Below are 19,653 nucleotides of genomic sequence, written 5' to 3'. Positions count from 1 at the left end.
TTGCGGTACGCGGGCCTCTCACTGTTGTTGCCTCTCCCGTTGCGGAGCACAGGCTCCGGACGCGCAGGCTCAGCGGCCATGGCTCACGGGCCCAGCCACTCCGCGGCACGTGGGATCTTCCTGGCCCGGGGCACGAACCCATGTCCCCTGCATCAGCAGGCGGACTCTCAACCACTGCGCCACCAGGGAAGCCCTGAATGCAAGTTCTTGATAGAGAATTGGAAAATACCAAAAATGCACAGAAGAAAATTAAAATTACCTACCATCCATAGCAAATTAAAAAAAGACTTAAAGAAGACAAATTGATTGAAATTCTTAAGGTTTAAAGAAAATGTCCAAAACTGTAATGATTCCTTTACATGGGATTCAAAACCTTTCCAATTAAATGGGAAAAAATAAATCTTAACTTCAGAAATAAACCTTGATGGTTGAACATGAAAGCAAATATGGCCTTTTTTTTTGCTGAATTAAAACAGAGTAGAAAGGATCCTTTCTGTGATAGTGAACTATGAGAGAATTAATCAGGGGGCTGTTAGTCTGATGCTTCATGGTCTCTGGTTTATTGTGGATTAGCACACATTAAAATCTACTGTAAGATTTCTAGAGATACCTGTTACTCCGCTAATGTGACACTTGCAAGTTGCTAGCAAAAAATTGTGTAGGGGGCTTCCCTGGTGGCGCAGTGGTTGAGAGTCCGCCTGCCGATGCAGGGGATACGGGTTCGTGCCCCGGTCTGGGAAGATCCCACATGCCGTGGAGCGGCTGGGCCCGTGAGCCATGGCCGCTGAGCCTGTGCATCCGGAGCCTGTGCTCCACAATGGGAGAGGCCACAACAGTGAGAGGCCCACATACCGCAAAAAAAAAAAAAAAAAATTGTGTAGGAAAATGGATGTACTTACTCCCTGGAATTGTTTGTAGAATGATGCTTAAGAAGGGCTAAATAGATAAGTTAAAAGCGGTGGGCTTTATGAGCTAAAATACAACAGTGCATACAGTTCTGGAGTAGAAGGATTTATATTTATTAACAAATTTACTAAGTATGATAAAGGTAATTTTTTACATATCTCTTTATTAAAGTATTATCCCATGCCCTATTTCATTTGATCTTTGCCACAACTCATGAGGTAAAAGAAATGTCATCTTGTTTTTAGGTAAGGAGACTAAAACTCAGAGAGATTGCCAGACTTTGCCAAAGTCATACAGCTATTAAATGATGGAGAAAGACTTAAATCTCTGTCTTCTAACTCACATACTTGCAAACTGACATCCTCCCTTGCTACCCAAACTACTCATGTTTTGACCCTTCTTGTGGCAATCTGGGTACCACTAACATGTGAGTGAAAAGATTCAGTTGATGATTCACAAATTAGTCTGCTATTCTTTTTTTTTTAAACAGAATGTAGATTTACTTTTCAAAAAAATTAATTAGTTAATTAATTTGGCTGTGTTGGGTCTTAGCTGCAGCACACGGGGTCTTCATTGTGAGATCTTTTGTTTCACGCATGGGCTCTTTGTTGTGGCTTGCAGGCTTCTCTAGTTGTGATGCATGGTCTCAGTAGTTGCGCGTGCGGGCTTAGTTGCCCTGCGGCATGTGGGATTTTAGTTCCCTGACCAGGGATTGAACCTGTGTCCCCTGCACTGGAAGGCGGATTCTTAACCACTGGACCACCAGGGAAGTGCCTCCACTATTATCTTTATTTAAAGATGGATAACATCAGTATTTTTGTTGCTTGTACAGTAACACAACTCTAAAATAATGCACAAATATAGAAAGTGAAAATCTTCTGTAATCTTATCCTTAGGGAGATGATTACTGATAAGTTTCCTGATTTTGTCTAGTTACATAAACATAAATATTCATTAGAGGAAAAGAACCATGTTACATAGAAACTGATCTGTAACCTTTTTCACTTAATGTATGGGAACTCACTTTCCGTTTCAATATATTTAATCTTCCTCCTCTAATTTTTTCAGTTTTTAAGTACACTTTTATTAAAGCATATATAAAGTGCACAGTTAGTGTGTTGCTTAATGAATTATTAAACTGAGCACAGCAGTTTGAAACGCCACCAGGTCAAGAAATAGAGTATTACTCCAGAAGCCTGCCTTTCTCATCCTCCCTTCTGCTCACTACCTTTCCCTTCCCTTCACAAAGGTATCTTCAATTCCTAACTTCTTACACCATAAATCACCTTTGCCTGATCTTGAGCTTTATCAGTGAAATCATACAGTATGTGTTCTTTTTATGTATGGCTCCTTTTGCTCAACATTATGCTTGTCAGATTAATCCTTGAAGTTACTTGTGGCAGTAATTGTTCATTTTCATTGCTGTATACCAGGGAGCAGCAAACTGCCTATAATGGGTCATTTAGTCATTTTTTTTTATTGTAGTAAAAGATAGATAACAAAATTTGCCATTTTAGTCAATTAAAGTATGCAAATCATTGGCATTAAATACATTCACAGTACTGTGTAACCATCACCACTATCCATTTCTAGAGCTTTTCATCATCCCAAACAGCAATTCTGCATCCATTAAACAATAACTCCCCATTTCCTCTTCTCCATACTCCCTTCCTCCCAGTCTCTGATAACCTCTGTTCTGCTTTCTGTCTCTATGAATTTGCATATTCTGGGTACCTCATATAAGTGGAGTCATACAATATCTGTCTTTTTGTGTCTGACATTTCACTTAGCATTTCAATGTTTATCAGCCTTGTAGCATATAACAGATTTCATTCCTTTTTGAGGCTGAATAATATTCCGTTGTATGTATATACCACATTTTGTTTATCCCTTCATCTGTTGATGGATATTTGGGTTGTTTCCATCTTTTGTTAATAATGCTACTATAAACATTGGTATACAAGTCTCTGAGTTCCTTTTCAATACTTTTGAGTATCCACCTAGGAATAGAATTGCTGGATCATAAGGTAATTATTATGTTTAATTTTTTGAGTGACTGCCAAACTGCTTTCCACAGCAGCTTTGCATTTTTTAAGCATATTTTAAAAAATTAATTATTTTTTTAAATCTTTGGCTGCGTTGGGTCTTCATTACCGCGAGCAGGCTTTCTCTACTTGTGGTGAGCGGGGGCTACTCTTTGTTGCGGTATGCGGGCTTCTCATTGAGGTGGCTTCTCTTGTTGCGGAGCACGGGCTCTAGGCACACGGGCTTCAGTAGTTGTGGCTCACAGGCTCTAGAGCGCAGGCTCAGTGGTTGTGGCTCAAGGGCATAGTTGCTCTGCGGCATGTGGGATCTTCCCGGACCAGGGCTCAAACCCGTGTCGCCTGCATTGACAGGTGGATTCTTAACCACTGCACCACCAGGGAATTCCCCAGCTTTGCATTTTTACATTCCCAGCACCAGTGCACAAGGGTTTCTAATTTCTTCACGTTTGTTAGTTTCAAGGTTTGCTTGTTTTATTTTTATTTATTTATTTTTACTTTATTTTATTTTTTCATCTTTTGGCCACACCATGCGGCATGTGGGATCCTAGTTCCCCAACCAGGGATCGAACCCAAGGCCCCTGCATTGGAAGTGTGGAGTCTTAACCACTGGACCGCCAGGGAAGTCTCTGTCTTTTTAAATAATGGCCATCCTAATTAATGTGAAGTGGTATTGCATCATAGTTTTGCTTTGCATTTCACTAATGACTTATGGTATCAAGCATCTTTTCATGTGCTTATTGGCCATTTGCATATCTTCTTTGGAAAAATGTCTATTCAAGTCCTTTGCCCATTTTTGCATTCTCCTGGTTTTTTGTTGAACCATTTAATAAATATTTCTCTTTTTTTTGGAATTTTGAATTTTATTTTATTTATTTGTTTATGCAGCAGGTTCTTATTAGTTATCTATTTTATACATATTAGTGTATATATTTAATAATTATTTCAAGTGCTCTTTCAAAACTATTCAACACTCTCATATAGGGGGTGTGATCCAGTAAAGCTTTATATACAAAAACAGGCAGCTGACTCTATTTGGCTCTTGGGCTGTTGTTGGTCCTAGATTATGTAGTTCACTTGTAGTTCACATTATTGGCTATTAATTTCAACTACCACTACAACCATTGTAAGTTTCTGCCATCCCACTCTTCTCTTGATTTGATGTAGTCTGGTTGGTTGAGTTTGAATGTTGTTTGTGCCCATATAGGAAAGAGTGAAATGTGTAGGGGAAACTAAGAACTGTTCAAGTATCATGAAGGCCTTTTGTGTGCTGGACGCCATTGTAAGGTTTGATTTTTCTGCCATAATTTAGTCAAAAGGGGGAATTCCCTGACTGTCCAGTGTCAGGACTTGGCGCTCTCACTGCCAGGGCCTGGGTTCAATCCCTGGTCGGGGAACTAAGATCCCACAAGCTGCATGGCATGGCCAAAAGTTAAAAAAAAAATTTAATCAGAAGGATGATCACGCAGGAGCTTATGGGCTTGTAGTTTCCCCTAATTTAGGGGACTGAAGTGATTTGAGTGTGGGTGTCAGCCCTTGTACAAGCTGGCCTAGTTCATAACTCTTCAGTGAGGCAGGGTCCCAACCAAAATCTTGGAATCATTGCCACTTATTCTCCTTGGCATGCCCTGGAATTCATTTTTTGTCACCTTAGTCCCATGAGTCTGCTGAAAGCTCTGCTTAGTTTCTTGGTCACATTTGCATTCAGAATTGACAATTGTTTCAAGCAGAAAAGTGCCCCAAGTCATAGGCTCACCTCTGTTGGCTCTTCTCTTTTCCATATTTTGGTAATTTTTTAAAACAGCCATCCTAATGGGTGTGAAATGTCCCCTCCTTCCAAATTTTAGTAATTTTCATACTGTTTTGAAAATTCTCTGATCCCTTCAAACAGATGTTTTAAAAATATTTTTCTAGTTTTTCTCTTCTAATCTTACTCTTGTAATCAAAATTTTAGTTCTGGTATTATAATTCAAGTCACAACAAATGTTCTTATACATAAATGTTGGAGTATTGCACTTTTAAAAAATCAGATTTATTGAGGTATAATTTACCTAAAGTTTACCCTATTTAGGGATCTATAGTTCAGTGAGTTATGACAAAGAGCTGTGTAAACCATCACCACACTCAATATATTGAATGTTTTATCACCCCAAAATCTCCCTTGTGCCTCTTTGTAGTCCGTCCCTTTGCCTCCCCCTTAGCCTCTGGCAATCCCTAATCTGATTCATCCCTCTAGTTTTGTCTTCACTGAATGTCATGTAAATGGCATTATATAGTGTGTAGCCTTTTGTGTCTGGCTTTTTTCACTTAGCATGTTTTTGAGATTCATCTATGTTCCTACATGTATCAGTATTTTGTTCTTTTTATTGCTGAGTAGTAGTCTGTGTATGGTTGTATCACAATTTGTTAATATGTTCACTAAATGATGGACATCTGGGTTGTTTCCAGTTTTTAGCTCTTATGAATAAAGCTGGTAAACATACATGTACAGGTCTTTGATGTTTTTATTTCTTAGGTTAAATACATAGAAGAAGGGCTGGGTCATGTGGTAAGTATATGTTAATGTCATGAGGAACTACCAAACTCTTCCAAAATGGCTGTATCATTTTGTAGTCATACCTGCAAATGTGACTTGTAACTTTTTTCCATTCAAAATTAAAATCTTGGAGTTTTAATTTGTAGTTCCCTAACAGCTAATGATGTTGAACATCTTTTCTTGTGTTTATTTGCCATGTATGTCTCTTCTTTGGTAAAGTGTATGTTTTGATCTTTTGCACACTATTTTTAAATGACTTTAAAAAAAAATCATTGTAAGAGTTCTCTATATATTCTGCTTACAAGACGTTTATTAGACATATTGTTTTGCAAATATTCTCTCCCAGTCAATCTGTGGCCTGTGTTTACATTGTCAGATCCATCTTTTGAAAAGCAGGAACTTTTAATTTTTATGAAGTCTGGCTTATCAATTTTTTCCTCTTTTTTAAAAATTTATTTATTTATTTATTTTTGGCTGTGTTGGGTCTTTGTTGCTGCGTGCAGGCTTTCACTAGTTGCAGTGAGCGGGGGCTACTCTTTGATGTGGTGCATGGGCTTCTCATTGCGGTGCCTTCTCTTGTTGCGGAGCACGGGTTCTAGGCGGGTGGACGTCAGTAGTTGTGGCTCACAGGCTCAGTAGTTGTGGCTCACAGGCTCTGGAGTGCGGGCTCCGTAGTTGTGGTGCACGGGCTTGGTTGCTCCGTGGCATGTGGCATCTTCCCAGACCAGGGCTCGAACCCCTGTCCCCTGCATTAGCAGGTGGATTCTTAACCACTGCACCACCAGGGAAGTCCCACTTTTTTCCTCTTAAGGTTTGTGATTTTTATGTCCTAAGAAGTGTCTGCCTAAGCCAAGATCACAAAGAATTTTGTCTATGTTTTCTTCTGTAAATTTTATATTTTTAGGTTTTACATTTAGGTCTGTGATCCATTTCAAGTTAATTTTTGTATGTCACATGAAGTTTTTTTGTGTATGGGTGTCCGTTATTCCAGTGTCATTTTTTGAAAAAGCTATTCTTTCTCCATTGAATTACCTTGTCATCTTTGTCTAAGTCAAATCAATGATATATGTGGGGGTCTATTTCTGGACTTCTGTTCCATTGATTTTTTTTTTTTTTTTTTGCGGTATGCGGGCCTCTCACTGCTGTGGCCTCTCCTGCTGTGGAGCACAGGCCCCAGACGCGCAGGACCAGCAGCCACGGCCCACAGGCCCAGCTGCTCTGCGGCATGTGGGATGTTCCCAGACCGGGGCACGAACCCATGTCCCCTGCATCGGCAGGAGGACTCCCAACCACTGCACCACCAGGGAAGCCCTGATATTTTTTTAAAATTTTCTTTCTTTTTTGTTTTTGGTGACGTCGGGTCTTAGTTGTGGCATGCAGGATCTTCATTGAGGCATGTGGGATCTTTCATTGTGGCGCTCAGACTTCTCTCTAGTTGTGGCGTGTGGGTTTTTTTCTCTCTCTAGTTGTGGCACATGGACTCCAGGGCATGTGGGCTCTGTAGTTTGTGGCACGCGGGCTTTCTTGTTGAGGTGCGTGAGCTCAGTAGTTGTGGCGTGCAGGCTTAGTTGCCCTGCAGCATGTGGGATCTTAGTTCCCTAACCAGGGATCAAACCCACGTCTCCTGCATTGGAAGGCAGAATCTTTACCACTGGACCACCAGGAAAGTCCCTCTGTTCCATTGATTTATATGTCTATCCTTTCTCTGGTGGTCTTGTACTTTTAGGTAAGAAATATCTATGCATTTTCTACTGTCACACTGACTTAACGAGATTCAAATAATGCAGTAAATCAACTTCCTGTTACCAACGAATGTTAGGTAGTAGAGTAATTATTGAGCATGTGATTTTATTTGTAATCAGTCATTTCACTTGCCTCCCTGTAATGTGGTAAAACGCCTTAAAAGATTTTGTTCAGATGTTGCCAGTGAGAACTGTCATACACTGCTGTTAGGAGTATAAATTGGCACAAGCACTCTCAAAAAGCATTTTGTTGATTTCTGGTAAATGGAGAATATGTGATGAACTATGACTCATTAATTCTACTTCTTAAGCATATACTCAAGAGAAACTGGCACATGTACATAGGGGGACAGGTACAAGAATGTTTATTGCAACTATTTGAAATATTGAAAAACTGGAAACAACCTACATATCTTTTAATAGGAGATAGTTGAATAAATTGTAGGATGGTATAGGATACTATACAGAGTCGAAACGAATGAACTAATCTCTGTATAGCAATATAGATCTAAAAAGCAATGTAAATTTAAAAAATAAAATGATATAAATAAAGTAGGAACAATAGAAAAATATATACAAGTAAGGTAGACACTCAATTCATGATAGTGGTTTCTGGGAAGGAAAGGAGCATGAGAATGGGAAGAGGCACAAAAAAGGAACTTCTGTTGTATCTGTTAAGTTGCAGTTCATTTTTAAAATTTTTAAGTAAATACGATATTGTTACCAATATTCCCACCACACAGAATGCAAATGCTATTTTACTGTTTTCTGTAATTTACCCCTTTTTTTAAATTAAAAAACCAAAAATACATGTAAACAGATATTTTCTTCATAAAAAACTAGAAGGTAAGCATCCAAATAGTTTGAATTGACTTACAACAGATTCTTAATAATTTCTTCATGTGTCATTATTAAGTACTTATTGAGCACTTACTCTGGATCAGACACTGTGTAAAATACTAATGGCATTTTATATGGGTAATAAGTAAGAAATTACCCTGTCCAAGGGGCTAAATCTAGTTAGTAATTTATTTTGGGGGTGGAGGAAGGTAGGTAGGAGGTACACACTCATAAGGGGACAGTATTTCTTAGTTGTTGTGTGGTGTTTATAATAAGACTTCATCTATTCTGTGTTATCAAGAGAGTCATGATATTTTATTGATTTTGAAATTTCAAATTAAAGAATGGCATGGGAATTTCTGTTTGATTAAATAGGGACATGAGTAGGGAAAAATGAAAAACAGTTCTTATGCATGATTTCCACCTTTGCTTTACTGTATCTCTGTATTAGCCACTTATGAGGCTTTGCAGATTCTAAGGACTAAGAAACTAATTTTTAAAAACAATGAAATTTGCATATAATTGTTAACACTTTAAAGAAGTATCCTACACATATTTTGATTATGCTGAATTTTTAAGTCCTTTTGAAGATTAATTTTGGATCAAGGATAAATGTTGTCATGTTTCAAAGAAAATAGAAATGTGTTACTTAATGGCCACACTTGTAATCTCATATACCAGTTCTCATGGTGCAGTCATTTATTAAATAAAAGCTAACTCTGAAAGGAGCACCCGTGAACATATTACATCATATTTGACTACAGTTAGATTAAACAGTGCTTTTTTCCTCACTATTATTGAAATCGTATTTTTTTTCCTAACAGTATATATTTTAAAAACCATTTATTTAAAATCAAATCTTGAATATTTATTTCTCTAATACAACATTTCAGTGGTTATAAGCATCAATACCATGAGATGATAAACAAAGAATCACAGCTCTAAAATTTTGAGAAACGTTGACGTCTGTATCTCCCTCTTGCAGAGCCACATATACATTAAGATGCTAAAGTCCTAAGAAGTCACAGAGTAACAGTTTTCAGACTTGTTTGATCACAACTCTTTTTTTCATGTGTCTCCTAATAAGAGCATGCTTTGGAAAATGTTTAGTGTATTCTTAGGGTATACTTGTGATTTATACAAATAATTATTTCTATTTTAAAGTAGGACAAAAGGAGCAAGCTGTGGAATGGTATAAGAAAGGTATTGAAGAACTGGAAAAAGGAATAGCTGTCGTAGTTACAGGACAAGGTAAGGTTATATTTACGTTTGTTTAGTAGCATCCTAAATTGTGTTCACATGATTGTCCTGATTTCAGATCCGTTTATCTTAATAAAGGTATTTAACAGATTTTTAAATGTTCTTGTTAAAGTTAATGCTTTATTACCTATGCTAAAAATGAAGTGGTAACCAGATATGCTCAAACTTGATTATTGTATTACTTGTGTCCTCCTTGGAACTGCTGTTCATGATATGTTAACCCTATTTTTAAACCTGTTTTTGAAACCTCATCCTTTCCTCATTGTTGAGGCAGGGAAGGAGTGGTTATTTCACAGACTCCCTTTTACACTGTGGGTAATGCTTGACTGCATGTTAAAATATGAGCTGTAATGTCTGACTTTGATTTACACATGGCTTTTTAAAACCAAAACAATTATTTCTCATCTTTACTTTCCTGTCACATCAAATTAAAAATTAGAGTCTAAGGACTTCCCTGGTGGCACAGTGGTTAAGAATCCACCTGGCAATGCAGGGGACACAGGTTCAATCCCTGGTCCAGGAAGATCCCACATGCCATGGAGCAACTAAGCCTGTGTGCCACAACTAGTGAGCCTGCACTCTAGAGCCCACGAGCCACAACTACTGAGCCTGCGTGCCACAACTACTGAAGCCCATGCTCCACAACAAGAGAAGCCATCGCAATGAGAAGCCAGCGCACTGCAACTAGAGAAAGCCTGTGTGCAGCAACAAAGACCCAACGCAGCCAAATAAAAAATCAGAGTCTAATATTACCTTTAAATATGTAGGCAACGTTTCTTGCACACATACTATGTGCCCAAGCATCATTGTATGTGCTTCATACGTATTATCTCTTTTAATTTCACCACAACCCTACACTCTAAAGCTGCTACCGTTATCCTTATTTTTCAGATGAAAAACCTTAAGTGCAAAGAAATTAAGTAACTTGCGTGAGGTCTCATAGGCAGGAAGTGGTAGAGTCAGGATTTGAACCCAGGCAGTCTGACTTCAGAGCCTGAATTCTTAAATACTATGCTGTGAATAGTGGTATGTGGATGCCACTATTATATGAGTAAAGTACTTTAGCTTATCATAGCTAAAATAAATTCAGAAGCAAAAATTACAATGTGTGGGCTGAGAATCTTAGCCTTATGGATCAATCCACCCAGTGAATATTTTGTCTGGCTGGCTGATTCTATAACTTATATCAGCTAATCTCCAGTAACTATAATGTGTCCAATATTTACCTTTTTTTGTAATCTCTCCTTTTTATTTTGACTGTTTCTCTAGCTACTGGTCTCCTGTATAAAAGAGAGCAGAATAGAACAAGTAAATATGGAAGATTGGGTCTTGGAGACTTTGCATGAGTTTATCAGCATGACTTTATGAATTATGTACAAAATATATTTGCTGTTCTTTGCCAAATGCATAGAAGAAGAGTTAGAAGAAAATGAGTTGGTTATAAGAAAAATAGTATTTCATTGAATCAAAAATGCCTTCAACTGTACCAAGAGAAAAAGCAATGTCAATTAAACTATGACGCATCCTCTTCTTATCACATAGAATTTGAATTTTAACCTTATTGAATATGCTATCTTAATCTTATTTAGATATAGCTATAACAGAAGTATTAGTATCTATGACCAAATTTTTGTATGCAGAGGAAGTGACAGACTATGTTATGACTGCAGCCTGGCTGATAGCATTAGTAGGTTGGCACAGGTTTTAAAACACTTCCCAATTTCAAAGAGTTTTAAATGTAGGGGGAAAAATATGTCTCAAAACCCATAAAATCCATGAAATACCACAATAGGTCTGAAACCATCATAAGGAACTGTAACTGATTTTTTTAAGATATTATTTGAAAATATTTTGTTAATTTCATAGTCTTTTTATAAAGACTGTGACTCCCCATGAGATTAGTTGGTATGATAATTTATCTTGAAGCAGCATTAGTAGGTAAATGTAGATATTTTAATTCTTTTTTTCTGCTTTTTCTTTCAGGTGAACAGTGTGAAAGAGCTAGACGCCTTCAAGCTAAAATGATGACTAATTTGGTTATGGCCAAGGACCGTTTACAACTATTAGGTATCAATTAATGAATTCTATAACTGGAATGAGATGTATTTAAAATCTTAAAATTTAAGATTTAAAATCTTAAAAGTTTAATGAAACTTTAAATGCAGATGGAAATAAATCAGTGAACTTGAAAATGTGTTCTAGGCTTTCTTTTAACTTATGGAAATTTCTAACATATACAAAACAGAAGAGTTTATTGAACTAATTACCCATCACTCAGCTTTGATAATTATCAACTTATTGTCGATCTTGATTTAAGACTGGCAAACTATAGCCTATGGACTAAACCCAGTTCACTGCCTGTTTTTGTAAGTTGGCACAAAGCTACTCTCATTCCTTTGTATATTATCTGGTTGCTTTCATGCTACAGTGATGAGAATTAAGTAGTTGATACAGAGATCATACAGCCTGCAAAACCTTTTAATATATAGCTTTTAAAAATATTTTAATATTTACTACTGGCTCTTTCTTTACAGAAAAAGTTTGCCAACCACAGTTTATATCCCTGCTCACTTTCCCCAACTTCATATTACTATTTTGAAACAATTTCTCGATATCTTTTTATTGCATTTATAAGTATTTCATATCTCTAAAAGATAAAGATGCTTTAAAAATAAAATTGCCAAAGTGAGGAGATTGTCGCTTCTAACGTTTCCCTTCTTTCCGTCCCTCCCTTTTTTCCTGTGTATCACTTATTTTTTACTTTGATTTGTAACTAGAACAAACCTTCAAAAAGAAAACTCATTTCATTATAAAACGAAGGTAATGATTCTTCCCTCTGGGGAAGCTGTGAGTATTAAATGGGATGATGGACATGACTGCCAAAAAAAAAAATTGCCAAAATACCATTATCACATCTAAAAAATAACGAATAATTCTCTTAATACTAACATAAACATAAAAGTAATGGCCAAAAAAATGGTCATTGTCCAAATTTATGTATAATATATAATGTGCAGTCAGTATCTCAAAATTTAATAACTCCTACTATTTTTTAATAATTTAACTGTTTGAATCAGGATTTCAAGAAGATCCATACTATACATCTCTTTTAATATACAAGTCTGGTTTTTCTTTTTCTTGCAATTTATTTGCTGATGAACCAGATCTTTTCCATGTAGTGTTTCCTGCAGTCTGACTTTCGCTCCATGCATCTCCATGTTATCTTTTAGTATGTTCTTCTGTCCTCCCTATAAATTGATAGTTGGATATAGAGCCTTAATTGGATTGAAAGTAAATTTTTATTTTTTAATGATAAGACTACTTGATAGGTGGTTTTGTGTTTATCCATCAGTATTGTGATGTTAGCAGCAGTTGATGACTTACGCCTAGTGACATTATAATTGTCATTCTTTCTGCATTCATCAGCTGTAAAAGGTCTATAAAGAGAAACTTCTCATCTTCTATTTGATGGTATAGGTTTTAAAAATATATTCTCAAGGTAAATCTACCCCTCAAACAAGGTGGAACTAAAACCCACCCTTCTTGGGTGGTTCTACCATAGCTTGATGTGATAGAAATAGTAGAAACTTGGTAAACAGGCAGACTTTATTTATTGCTGTGTGCTTTTGATAAGTGATTTGGCATTTGAGTCTTCTTTATTTCATTTGTAATATGAGGCTAATAGATAATTATTATCTCACTGTGTTTGTGACTATGAATTGTTGAAGGAACCTAACCCATAGTAAGCACTCGAAAATGCTGGTTTTTGTTCATCTCCTTACTGGTGTGTAATCACCACCCCTGCTTTTGTGTACATATATACACATATGGTTTTTATTAATTCACTCATTCATTCATTCCTATATGGTCCATGGTGTTTATAAATTTTTTGCCCCACATTTTTGAAAAAGAAACCCTTACTGTTTTCAGATAGCTAACAAGGCAGTGTTCTCCTGGCTTCTGTGGCTGACAGTTTGCTTTCTTACTTCCTAAGTAACAGTTATTACTGTGTCAAATAAAATTACATATTACATCAAGGGTTGTTGTAGTAAAATAATTACCTAATTGTTCTAATTGGTCCTTTCTATGTGTTTTAGCTATAACACCTTTTCAGTATATGTACAAAGTATCAATGTATGTGATGCAGATTAAGTTTGATTATGGAACATTTTGTAACATGTTTCAAATTGAATAATAGTTGGTTTTTATCTTTTATCAGTATTTGAAATTGTGATATGGTAAAACACTAGAAGCAACTCATCAATTTATAGACTTGTCTTTAAATGCAACTTAGTAATTTCTTATTTGTGTTGTTAGAGGAGAGGACAAAAAGATATATAATATAACATGAAGCTAGGCTTTAATAGAATTAATATTTGGTTGTTGTTGTTGTCTGTTATCCTCAAAAGTGCTATATGTCCATTCATGAAAGATGTTACTTTAAAAAAGAGATGGTGGAATAAAAGACATCATCAACATTTTCCTGTCTTCTGAGAACACAGAATATCTGGGAGTTATATACCGAAGACAGTAAAAAAGAAGTGTGCACAAGTGCATAGTAGAGCATATTTGTATATTATGTGCTGGTTAAATAATGGAGCTTTTCAGAGGTGGGATGCCTGATAGGTATCTAAGTAGTATGGAGAATGATAACTGGGAGTTCCCCATACAGGCTGGTTTGAGAGGATGTAGCATCTCTGATAAAGATGGGAAGAGTTCATATATATTACATATCTTCAGTTTAGTGATAGTGAACCTTAGAGCAAAGCTTAAGTGTAAAACCTGCTGTAGATAAAAAGATAATTTTGGCATTGATGTCTGGTATACTTGGCAATTACCCTTTTTAAAAAAAATTTAGCTTCATTCAAGGTCCGTTTATTAAGTCCTTACTCTGTACCAGGAACGGTGCTAAGGGATATAAACTGAACTTCTTTCTTTTTTTTTTTTTCATTTATTTTTGGCTGTGTTGGGTCTTTGTTGCTGTGCGCAGGCATTCTCTAGTTGCAGCAAGCAGGGGCTACTCTTTGTTGCGGCACGCAGGCTTCTCACTGCAGTGGCTTCTCTTGTTGCGGAGCATGGGCTCTAGGCGCATGGGCTTCAGTAGTTGTGGCACGTGGGCTCAGTAGTTGTGTCTCGCAGGCTCTAGAGCACAGGCCAGTAGTTGCGGCGCACGGGCTTAGTTGCTCCGCAGCATGATCTTCCCTGACCAGGGTTTGAACCTGTGTCCCCTGCATTGGGAGGCAGATTCTTAACCACTGCGCCACCAGGGAAGCCCTGAATTTATTTCTTAACTCGGGAAATATTTATTGGGTGGTTATCATGTTCTAGGCACTTAGGATATAGACAAGGATCCTTGTGTCATAGAGTTTATATTCCAGCAGGGAGAATACTGACAGTAGGCAATAAACATAAAGAATAAATAAGTTATTCCATGTCTTAGAAGGTGATAAATTTGTGGAGAAGAGAAAACATAAAACACAGTATAGGGGATTAGGAGTAGATGGGAGGTGATCTGGGTTTTTAGTTTTAAATAGGATAGTCAGGGTATATGCCTCTTGGAGAAGTTGACATGACCTGTAAGTTAGCCTTACAGGTATCTGGGAGAAGAGTGGTCTGGGGAGAAGTAAGAGCTGATGCAAAGCCTTAAGAAAACACATCTGGTATGTTTGAGAGGAGCAAAGAGGCCAGTGTGCCACAGCAAGGAGAGTATAGTAGAGATGAGGTCAGAGAACTAATGGGGCAGGCAGAGGGGGCGGCCATCACAACATGCAGGACCTTACAGGCCACTGAAGATTTGAGCTTTTGCCACCTGTGAAGTGGGGAGCAGTTACAAGGATTTTTTAGGAAAGGAGTAACATCATCTGACTTCAGTTTAAAAAGGATCCCCCTGGTTGTGATGTTGCAAGCGTATGTTATGTACCAAGGAGAGCAAGTAGGACAACTGTTGTGGTAAGCTAGGAGAAAAATGATGGAGGCTTGGACCAGGATGATACCAGGAGTAACAAGTGGTTGGATTATGATTGTAGTTGAAACTTGAACAAACAGATTTACTGATAGATTGGATAAAATGTTCCTGTGTTTAGGCTCTTGTTGATATAGTGGAGAAGGCAGACATAAATAGATAAATCATCATCACTGCAGGATGGAGATACACAAATATTTTGTAGAGATGGGAAAATAGGTGTCTGAGAAATCTTCCTGGAAGAAACCTAAAGTGGGGATTTAAAAAGATAAATAAAAGTTATTAATGGTTGAGTGGAAAGATATTCCATGAGGAACTAACAGCATGAACATAGACTCAGGGACAAGGAAAAGCATGGTGCTGGTACAGACATGAATTTGGGATTGCTCAGGCATAAGAAGTGTAGGCAGATAATAGAGGGCCTTGTAGGTCATATAAAGGAGCTTGAGTGCTAATCTGTGGGCAATGGGAAACTGCTAAAGGGTTGTAGGCACACAAGTTATGTGGTAAAATTTCCCTTATAAGTAGATCACTGAGATGATTGTGTGGGGATTGCACATGAGGGGATCAAGAAGCAAGGTGACTTGTTTTATTTTAAATCATTCGTTAATCTACACGACCTTTAGTCATTCTAAAAAGAAGCATTAGGGCTTCCCTGGTGGTGCAATGGTTGAGAGTCCGCCTGCCGATGCAGGGGATGCGAGTTCGTGCCCCGGTCCGGGAGGATCCCACATGCTGCGGAGCTGCTGGGCCCGTGAGCCATGGCCGCTGAGCCTGTGCATCCGGAGCCTGTGCTCCGCAACGGGAGAGGCCACAACAGTGAGAGGCCCGTGCGAAAAAAAAAAAAAAAAAAAAAAGGCATTAAACTAAGCTTACTTTCTTCAAAAAAACAAAAAAAAAAGAATTGGAGCAGGTTCACGTTAGCTGTGTGCTGCTATTGTGTGTGTGTTTTCATGCATATAAATCCAAACCCTGCACAAAAGTTCTATGACTTACTATTCTTAGTTATTAGTTATCAAAACTAAGGATTTAATTTCTGTTTATTTTTTTACTATATAATGAATGTTTATGTGAGCTTTTTGTTACATTTCATTGAAGAGTTTTAATTGATAAAACAGACATTTACAAATCAGTTCTTTCTAATTTATGTCTTTTACCAACACAAATGGTTTCTTTCTCAATATGGTGATTTGAAGAGTATTATCTTTGAGAAAAATCAGATGACCTACCTGTTAACTAACAACAGAAAAAGGGCTCCAAGGTATATTGTATCAGCCAGTTCTAGGATACAAAAGCTGTGCAGTACTTTGTGCTTTGTGCAAAAAGGGTAGCTGCTATTTAACCTGTCCCAAAGGCATGTGTGGTTGTACCATAAACCAAGCATGGCGCCTGCTTGTCTGACATTAGAAATGAAAGTTTAAAAGAGTTAGTATATATGTGCTACATTTTTGCATATATTCATCGACTTCTTAGTACTGAAGGAAAGAATCAGTAATGATAACTTGGAGTATTTCAACAAAATAAATATGGTCAAAATTGAGCCCTATTATGAATGACGCTCAGAGCAAGTACTTCATGTGTTATTTTATTTAACCCTTGAGACCCTCGGAAAACTGACGCTAAAGCAAGTTTGTACTAGTGAGTAAGTGGTAGAGTGTCAGGGTGTTCGTCAGCTAACAATATGGATTGACTTGACGGGGGGAAGAGTGTAGCAGTGATGTAGAGTGGCAAGGAAGCTCAAACTGATACACTCTTGGGCTTCAGGTGCTAGACGTAGAGACCTAGATCTTGAGAGGATTTGTTGTTGTTATTTGAAGTGGGAGTAAGGTTGAAATAATCCTTTAAAATCGTTGATTAATTTAAAAATAGGCCATATATGCACATGCCACAAAATTTCCAAAGTTTAAGTTTGAAAAGCATCCATCCCATGCTATGCCCCAGCCACTCATTTCCCATCCCCAGAGGCAGCTGGTATTACCAGTTTCTCTGGGTCATTTTTAGAGATAATTTGCATATATTACAAGTATTCATGTGTGTATTTAAGTAAATGGTAGGGTACTGTACGCACAGTTCTGCAGCATGCTTATTCCATTCTGCTTTATTACATTTATTTTCTGCCTGATATACATTAATGTAGCTGAATATGGCATTTCCTAGACACTTCTTACAGTTTCCTTCTGTGTCATTTCTCCTTTCCTGAATGTCCTTTTTTTTGTTTTTTAATCCTTACAGATCCCAGCCAACTCACAGCCCACTTCCTCTGTAAAGCCTTTTTAATGTTCTCTTTGTATCTCTATCCTGCTCTCCCTACACAATGATTTGGACATATTAGATATTCAGGAAGTATTTGCTGGCGATGGTAGTGATATAGAATTGCCTCAGGTTACCAAACCTGAATAATGCATATTTTGAACATAGTCATTCACTTGTTCATTTCTGTTGCTATTTTAATATCTGAGTTTTTACTAATTATGTTGTTAAAGGTAATTCTGTGTAAATGCCAAACCCTTCATTATGTAATAACTTTGTAACACCTTGAATCGTTTTTCATTTTCACATATACATTTTATTTTTTATCATGTATTTTTTTTTCTTTTTGTTTATTTTTTTCTCTTTTACCCCCCTCTGTTGCATAGAGAAGCTGCAGCCAGTTTTGCAGTTTTCCAAGTCACAAACGGACGTCTATAATGACAGTACTAACTTGACATGCCGCAATGGACATCTCCAGTCAGGTGGGTTTAGGTTAACTAACATGTAAAATAACAAAGCTTGCATGCAAAGTAGAGTCTTACTTAACCTGATAATGTTGATTTGATTTTATAGTGGTAGATTTGATTGGTTTTGTTTGCACAGGGCTGTGTGGAAAATACAGTAGCCCTATCATTCATGGTGTGTAAACATGTAATAAATAGGGCATAGCCATTCTCAACATGTTATATTTGCATATTTTACAACCTCCAGTTTTTGAAATTATAAAATATGAAGGTTCGTTTTCCTAAATTATTAAAATATTCTTTTGTTTCTATCTTACTTTGAGCTTTTGTGTTTTTTTCTATGGGTACCTGTACCAAATTTTTATGAAGTAGTGTTTATTGAGACAGAAATTTTAATTTTTCTTTGTTATATACCAATTTTCAATGCATCTATATTTTCATTTATATAATACATGAATGTTTTATCATAGCACCTGTTAGAAAAAGTTGGAAGCTGAATTCACATAGTGAGGAGAAGCATTAGAATACTAGTTTTCTTTTTCTTTTGTCCATGCCGCGTGGCATGCAGGGACCTTAGTTCCCCAACCAGGAGTCAAACCCTACCCCACTGCAGTGGAAGCACGGAGTCTTAACCACTGGGCTGCCAGGGAAGTCCCCTAGAATACTATTATTTACTATGGGTTAAATTTGTTTTCCATAAACTTTGGTCATCACATCAACTCCTACAGAAAATTAAATGCTTTTTTGTTTTGTTTTGTTCTCTGACATCTTCTCTAGTTTTATTGGTAACTTTTTCAGAATTCGTTCTGTGTCCAGTACTTAAATTTTATTAAAGTAAATATTACTTTGTTCGAGTTGTAGTAGAAAACCCTTAGTATAGACTATAAAACAACTGCTTTCTTTACTCATATGTGATAAAAAAAAGTTTCAAGATTTTTTTGTTTGCTTTTTTCATTTTTATTGGAGTGTAGTTGATTTACAATGTTGTGTTAGTTTCAGGTGTACAGCAAAGTGAATCAGTTATACATATATATATATATCCACTCTTTTTTTAGATTCTTTTCCCGTATAGGCCATTACAGAGTATCTAGTAGAGTTCCCTGTGCTATACAGTAGATTCCTATTAGTTAATCTATTTCATATATGGTAGTGTATATATGTCAATGCCAATCTCCCAATTTATCCCCCCTCGTTACCCCCTGGTAACCATAAGTTTGTTTTCTACTTCTGTAACTCTATTTCTATTTTGTAGATAAGTTCAGTTGTATCCATTTTTTAGATTCCACATATAAAAATGATATTATATGATATTTGCCCTTCTCTGTCTAACTTACTTTACTCAGTATGACAATCTCTAGGTCCATCCTTGTTGCTGCACTTGGCATTATTTTGTTCTTTCTTATGGCTGAGTAATATTCCACATCTTTTATATATGTACCACATCTTTTTAAAAAAATATTTTATTATTTATTTATCTATTTGGCTGCGCCAGGTCTTAGTTACTTTACCACATTTTCTTTATCCATTCCTCTGTTGATGGACATTTAGGCTGCTTCCATGTCCTGGCTATTGTAAATAGTGCTGCAATGAACAAGATTTCAATAAAGAAATAGTGTGAGTGGATTTCTTGGGATGGAAGAGACAGTTCGCC

At 36.9% G+C, this 19,653-nt stretch overlaps 1 protein-coding gene across 2 annotated transcripts in view; it reads left to right on the top strand.

Annotated features, from left to right (window-relative positions):
- Nucleotides 1–19,653, top strand: part of SPAST (spastin) — a 59,570-nt gene that overhangs the window by 8,233 nt on the left and 31,684 nt on the right. The window contains exons 2-4 of one of the 2 annotated variants that reach the window (XM_007450958.1): nucleotides 9,231–9,317; nucleotides 11,310–11,393; nucleotides 17,925–18,020. In XM_007450958.1, coding sequence (XP_007451020.1) covers nucleotides 9,231–9,317; nucleotides 11,310–11,393; nucleotides 17,925–18,020 — 267 coding nt within the window. The remainder of the gene's footprint in view (nucleotides 1–9,230; nucleotides 9,318–11,309; nucleotides 11,394–17,924; nucleotides 18,021–19,653) is intronic. The other variant, XM_007450959.1, reaches the window with a different exon arrangement.

The sequence above is a fragment of the Lipotes vexillifer genome, unplaced genomic scaffold (genome assembly GCF_000442215.2).
Source record: "Lipotes vexillifer unplaced genomic scaffold, Lipotes_vexillifer_v1.1 scaffold776, whole genome shotgun sequence".
NCBI lineage: Eukaryota > Metazoa > Chordata > Mammalia > Artiodactyla > Lipotidae > Lipotes > Lipotes vexillifer.
This window is presented reverse-complemented; position numbering and strand designations above follow the sequence as displayed.